This window comes from Gouania willdenowi, chromosome 16, assembly GCF_900634775.1.
Source record: "Gouania willdenowi chromosome 16, fGouWil2.1, whole genome shotgun sequence".
Classification (NCBI taxonomy): Eukaryota; Metazoa; Chordata; class Actinopteri; order Blenniiformes; family Gobiesocidae; genus Gouania; species Gouania willdenowi.
Window position 1 is genome coordinate 587,981 of NC_041059.1, and position 6,000 is coordinate 593,980.

Below are 6,000 nucleotides of genomic sequence, written 5' to 3' on the forward strand. Positions count from 1 at the left end.
ACCAGATGGTGATGGAGGAGCAGAGGATGGACTGGATGATGGAGCTGTAGAAGTTCACCATCATCTTTGTTGGCAGACTGAACTTCTTCAGCTGCCACAGGAAGTACATCCTCTGCTGAGCTTTTTTGATGATGGAGCTGATGTTCAGCTCCCACTTGAGGTCCTGAGTGATGATGGTCCCCAGGAAGCAGAAGTACTCCACAGAGCTCACTGTAGAGTCTCCCAGGGTGAGGGGGGTGAGGGGGGTGAGGGGGGCTGGGTTCTTCCTGAAGTCTGCTATCATCTCCACTGTCTTTAAAGCTTTGAGCTCCAGGTTGTTCTGGCTGCACCAGGACACCAGCCGGTCTGTCTCCACCTGTAGTCAGACTCGTCTCCATCAGAGATGAGACGATGATGGTCGTGTCGTCTGCAAACTTCAGGAGTTTGACTGACTGGTGAGAGGAGGTGCAGCTGTTGGTGTACAGGGAGAAGATCAGAGGAGAAAGAACACAGCCCTGAGGAGATCCAGTGCTGATGGTCCTGGAGCAGAGATTGTTTTTCCCAGCTTCACGTGCTGCTTCCTGTCAGACAGGAAGTCTGTGATCCACTTGCAGGTGGAGTCTGGCACGTTCAGCTGGGAAAGCTTGTCCTGAAGGAGAGCTGGGATTATAGTGTTGAAAGCAGAGCTGAAGTCCACAAACAGGATCCTGGCGTAGGAGCCTGGGGAGTCCAGGTGCTGGAGGATGAAGTGGAGAGCCAGGTTTACAGCATCGTCTATAGACCTGTTGGATCTATAGGCAAACTGCAGGGGGTCCAGGTGGGGGTCGGTGATGTCCTTGATGTGGGAGAGCATGAGGCGTTCAAAGGACTTCATGACCACAGATGTCAGAGCGATGGGTCTGTAGTCATTAAGTCCTGTGATCCTCAGCTTTTTAGGGACAGGAACGATGGTGGAGGCCTTAAAACAGGCTGGTACGGTGCATGTCTCCAGTGAGGTGTTAAAAATGTCTGTGAACACTGGAGACAGCTGATCAGCACAGTGCTTTAAGGTGGAAGGAGAGACAGAGTCCGGTCCACAAGCCTTATGGGGGTTTTGTCTCCTGAAAAGTCTATTTACATCTGTCTCTTTGATGGAGAAAGGTGTCTCTGTGGGACACTACACACACATCACTATACACACATCACTATACACACATCACTATACACACATCACTATACACACATCACTATACACACATCACAATACACACATCACTACACACATCACTACACACATCACAATACACACATCACAATACACACATCACTATACAAACATCACTACACACATCACTATACACATCACTACACACATCACAATACACACATCACAATACACACATCACTATACACACATCACTATACACATCACAATACACACATCACTATACACACATCACTATACACACATCACTATACACACATCACAATACACACATCACAATACACACATCACTATACACACATCACTATACACACATCACAATACACACATCACTATACACACATCACTATACACACATCACTACACACATCACAATACACACATCACAATACACACATCACAATACACACATCACAATACACACATCACTATACACACATCACTATACACATCACAATACACACATCACTATACACACATCACTATACACACATCACTATACACACATCACAATACACACATCACAATACACACATCACTATACACACATCACTATACACACATCACAATACACACATCACTCTCTCTGTTATTATTATTATTATTATTGTTATTATTATTATTATTGTTATTATTATTATTGTTATTATTATTATTATTATTGTTATTATTATTATTGTTATTATTATTATTATTATGTGACATACGCACAATGAGATGAATATAAATCCACCGACTGAACAAATTTATTAAGAAAATATTTTGTTATATACGATAAAATGAATAAAATATTTCCTTTCCCAAACAGGATACTGTTAAATAAAATAATCCTATTTTAATATCTGACCTTTTAGTTTTTCACAGCATTTCTCATTTTTAATCTTTTTATTTTTGTGTTAGATTCTTAGTTTAAAGCTGCTGTTCCACTGATAATACTAATAACTCCTGAGTAGTGACTCAGCGTTTTCTCTGGCTCAGTCCTCTTCCTCAGACGTCCAGTGAATGGGCTCAGGTTCTACAGCTACAGAGACAGTTTCATCAGGCTCAGCTCAGCAAGTGGCAGCACATCCTCCAGTCCTCCGTCTCTCTGCTGGACCAGGTACCACACTTTGACTTCTAATCCATATTAATAACTCATATAATAATATGTTACTGAGACAAACAATAGTCTGTAATAGTAAATATGAGGCAAAGTGGGAACACTTTACTTGAGCTTTTCTACATAAGGCTGATTGTACGCTGTCATTAGCATGCATAAGGTGTTATCACCTCTCAGTTTATTTATATAGTATAGCGCAAATTACAACAAAGTCATCTCAGTGTATTTTAACAAAATATAAAGTCTATTATAAGAAAAAAACCAACAAGATTTACATGAACAAACGTTTAGTATTTATAGGAATAAATCTCTGTTAGAACCAGGTTCAGAGGTGGAGAACATCTGGTTCTACTGGTTGGTTAGTGAACAGAATAGGATAGAAGGATAGACCATGACGTGATATTCTATAAATTATTAATTATTAATAACAGCTGTTAATATCATAATAATGTCAGCCTTCTATATGAAACTGACCCGTTTATTATTAACCAATGGGTTTCACACATTTTAACCTGAACATAAGAACATTCTACAATTGATTACATAAAAAATAAATAATGTCAGAGACAGGTTCTATCACAGGTTTTAGATTCAGAACCATTTCATTATTTTCTCTCTGATTTCCTGTGTCAGTGTTGGATTGGGACACCCTAGGACACCCCTAGGACACCCTTAGGACACCCTTAGGACACCCCTAGGACACCCTAGGACACCCTAGGACACCCCTAGGACACCCCTAGGACACCCTTAGGACACCCTTAGGACACCCCTAGGACACCCTAGGACACCCTTAGGACACCCCTAGGACACCCTAGGACACCCTAGGACACCCCTAGGACACCCCTAGGACACCCTTAGGACACCCTTAGGACACCCCTAGGACACCCCTAGGACACCCCTAGGACACCCATAGGACACCCCTAGGACACCCTAGGACACCCTAGGACACCCCTAGGACACCCCTAGGACACCCATAGGACACCCTAGGACACCCCTAGGACACCCCTAGGACACCCTAGGACACCCATAGGACACCCCTAGGACACCCTTAGGACACCCTAGGACACCCCTAGGACACCCATAGGACACCCTAGGACACCCCTAGGACACCCATAGGACACCCTAGGACACCCATAGGACACCCATAGGACACCCCTAGGACACCCTAGGACACCCCTAGGACACCCCTAGGACACCCTTAGGACACCCTTAGGACACCCTAGGACACCCTTAGGACACCCTTAGGACACCCCTAGGACACCCCTGGGCGCTGGAACTGTTTCAACGTCACACTGTTGGTCCAACACACACACACACACACACACACACACCTACTGTATGTCAATATGTAAATTCCAAACCAGGAACATCAGCAAACTTTTTGTTTCAGATGTTCATCTTTTCCTGGTGATAAATGTAGAAATGTTTAGTTTATTTTGGTTTGTAAGAAGTAAATATATTAGTTTTAAAAATACTAGTATAAAAATAAAGTTTTTTTTTCCAAAATATGATCTATATTTATTCTATATTTAGTTAAAGTGCATCATTACATCCCAATCTTTGATTTGAGTTTTTAATTTATTTTTTAGTTGTGATTGAAATGAAATGGTTGATTGAGTGAATCATTACAGCTTCGTTATGTCACCAGTAAAACACATGGATATTTAAGAGGCTATTGTGATTGTGAGTCAGACAAACACTGTTTGTTATATGTCTATAGAACTACAGCAGCAGCAGGAGTTCAAACACTTCAAATGACATCATCTGTTCTAGTGATTACAGGAATAGTCCATTTAAGGTGACAGTCCACTGGACACACCAAACTGTGGGGGGCCTTGGGGTTGGGGTCGGTGACGGGGTGCGCTGGTCCTCGGCTCCTTGGTGCTTTCTTGGGTGTGTGTGTGTGGGGGGGCGGTGGCTGCCTCTCGGCTTGGTGTCTTAGGGGCGTCAGGAGGGCTGCTTGGTCGTGGGGGGGTTGTCTGGCCCCCCCTCTCTCTGCTAGCCTGGCTACATCATCAGGTCCAGTTTACAGTAGTGGTTCTTACACATACACTGGTCTATGATACACTGACATGTCTTAGACTGTAGATAAAACTGGGCTTAACTTTAGACACGTTGATCCTAAATACCAGTTTTAGGTTTTATCTCTCACTCCTTCCCTCTGACCACGCCCACCACCATTAGACCTAAGCTACACACTGGTCACTGATTACACAACACAATATACACAACTATAACTACACATCTCACTTTACAATAACCAACTCTTCTCCAACCTTTACATTTATTACCTTGAGCCCCCCCCCCCCCCCCCAGGTGTAACACTGCTCTCTCTTTCTATAATAAAGTATTTATTACACTTCCTTATGGAGGCTGGTGATGGTCACAATTATGCAATAAAATAAATTCATTTATTTAATTGCAATAACAAAACATACGTTACTGTCTATAAAAGATTACACTTCATGTAGTGACATCATGTGCAGACAAAGTAAAAAAAAAGAAAATGACACAAAACACACCCAATACAACTTTAATTAAATAAAGAATAAAAGCAACGCAGCAACAATAAAGATTTTGAAAATATTCACAATTTAAATTACTGGACAGGAAAGAGATTTATTATTTCTCTTCATCATCATTTTCATCTTCATCATCATCAAGGCTCTTTCTATTGGTTCTCCACAGATGAAGCAGTCGTTAGAGAAGCTCCATCAGGGCATCCTGGTCCCAGATGTCCCAGTGGAACCAGTGGAACCAGGAACCATCTCAGAGTCTCTGAGTGACACCTGAGTTCATTCCTCCTCACCTGGACCAGTGGAACCAGTGGAACCAGTGGAACCCTGCTGACGAGGCGTTCAAGAGCAGCTTGTGTGTGTGTGTGTGGGTGCGTGCGTGCATGCATGTGTGAGCGCATGGAGGGAAAAGGCTGCTGGTGGCCTGTGTGTGTGTGTGTGTGTGTGTGTGTGTGTGTGTGTGTGTGTGTGCGTGTGTGTGTGTGTGCGTGTGTGTGTGTGTGTGTGTGTGTGTGTGTGTGTGTGTGTGTGTGTGTGTGTGTGTGTCTCCGTCTCCTTCACTGGAAACAGGAAACTGGGAGCGCTGGATCTTTGTCTTTGTCCCAAACACATTTCAACACGACGTGAAGTTTGAAGAACTTTAGGTAAAACATGAAGATGATGGAAGTCTGTCTGGTCTGAGATTCATTTCACACCTTCAAAGAACTTCTCAGGAACAAACAAACATTTATTAAGTTCCTTAAACACCTCGTATATAGTGGAGGAAACAGAAAATAACGCAGGTTCCTGAATGCCTCGTGGATTTCTAAACGTAGTGAGCAGAGTTTAGATCAAACGCTTTTACTGTTTTTTTTTCTACACAAATGTTAAATAATGAGCAGAATGTGAAGTTAAAATAATAGAACAATGATTACACACCTGCACAAACTCAAGGGGAGCTACTTCCTGGGAGCAGAGGTCACTTCCTGTTCCCTGACTGAAAAAAACTGAGTTTGCTGCCTCTGACACCATTACAGTATTCCCCCCCACCCCTGAGAATTCTGGCTCTGATGTCACATCCTGCTCTGGAGGCCTGACCTGGTCACATGGTCTCACCTGATCTGGCTCTGATTGGACCAACAGGAAGTAGACAGGAAGTGATCACAGCAATAAATGAAAATAGTGATTCTAGTACTTTTTAATGTAGCAGATAAAGGTGTGTG

The 6,000-nt window shown here is 42.9% G+C and overlaps 1 protein-coding gene across 7 annotated transcripts in view; it reads left to right on the forward strand.

Annotated features, from left to right (window-relative positions):
• gramd1a (GRAM domain containing 1A) overlaps positions 1-5,250 on the forward strand; it is a 61,908-nt gene extending 56,658 nt beyond the window's left edge. For all 7 annotated transcript variants that reach the window (XM_028470579.1, XM_028470578.1, XM_028470582.1 and 4 more), the window contains 2 exons: positions 2,162-2,282; positions 4,971-5,250. In XM_028470579.1, the coding sequence (XP_028326380.1) occupies positions 2,162-2,282; positions 4,971-5,075 (226 nt within the window). In that variant the 3' untranslated portion in view covers positions 5,076-5,250. The remainder of the gene's footprint in view (positions 1-2,161; positions 2,283-4,970) is intronic.
• The last annotated feature ends 750 nt before the right edge of the window (positions 5,251-6,000 follow it).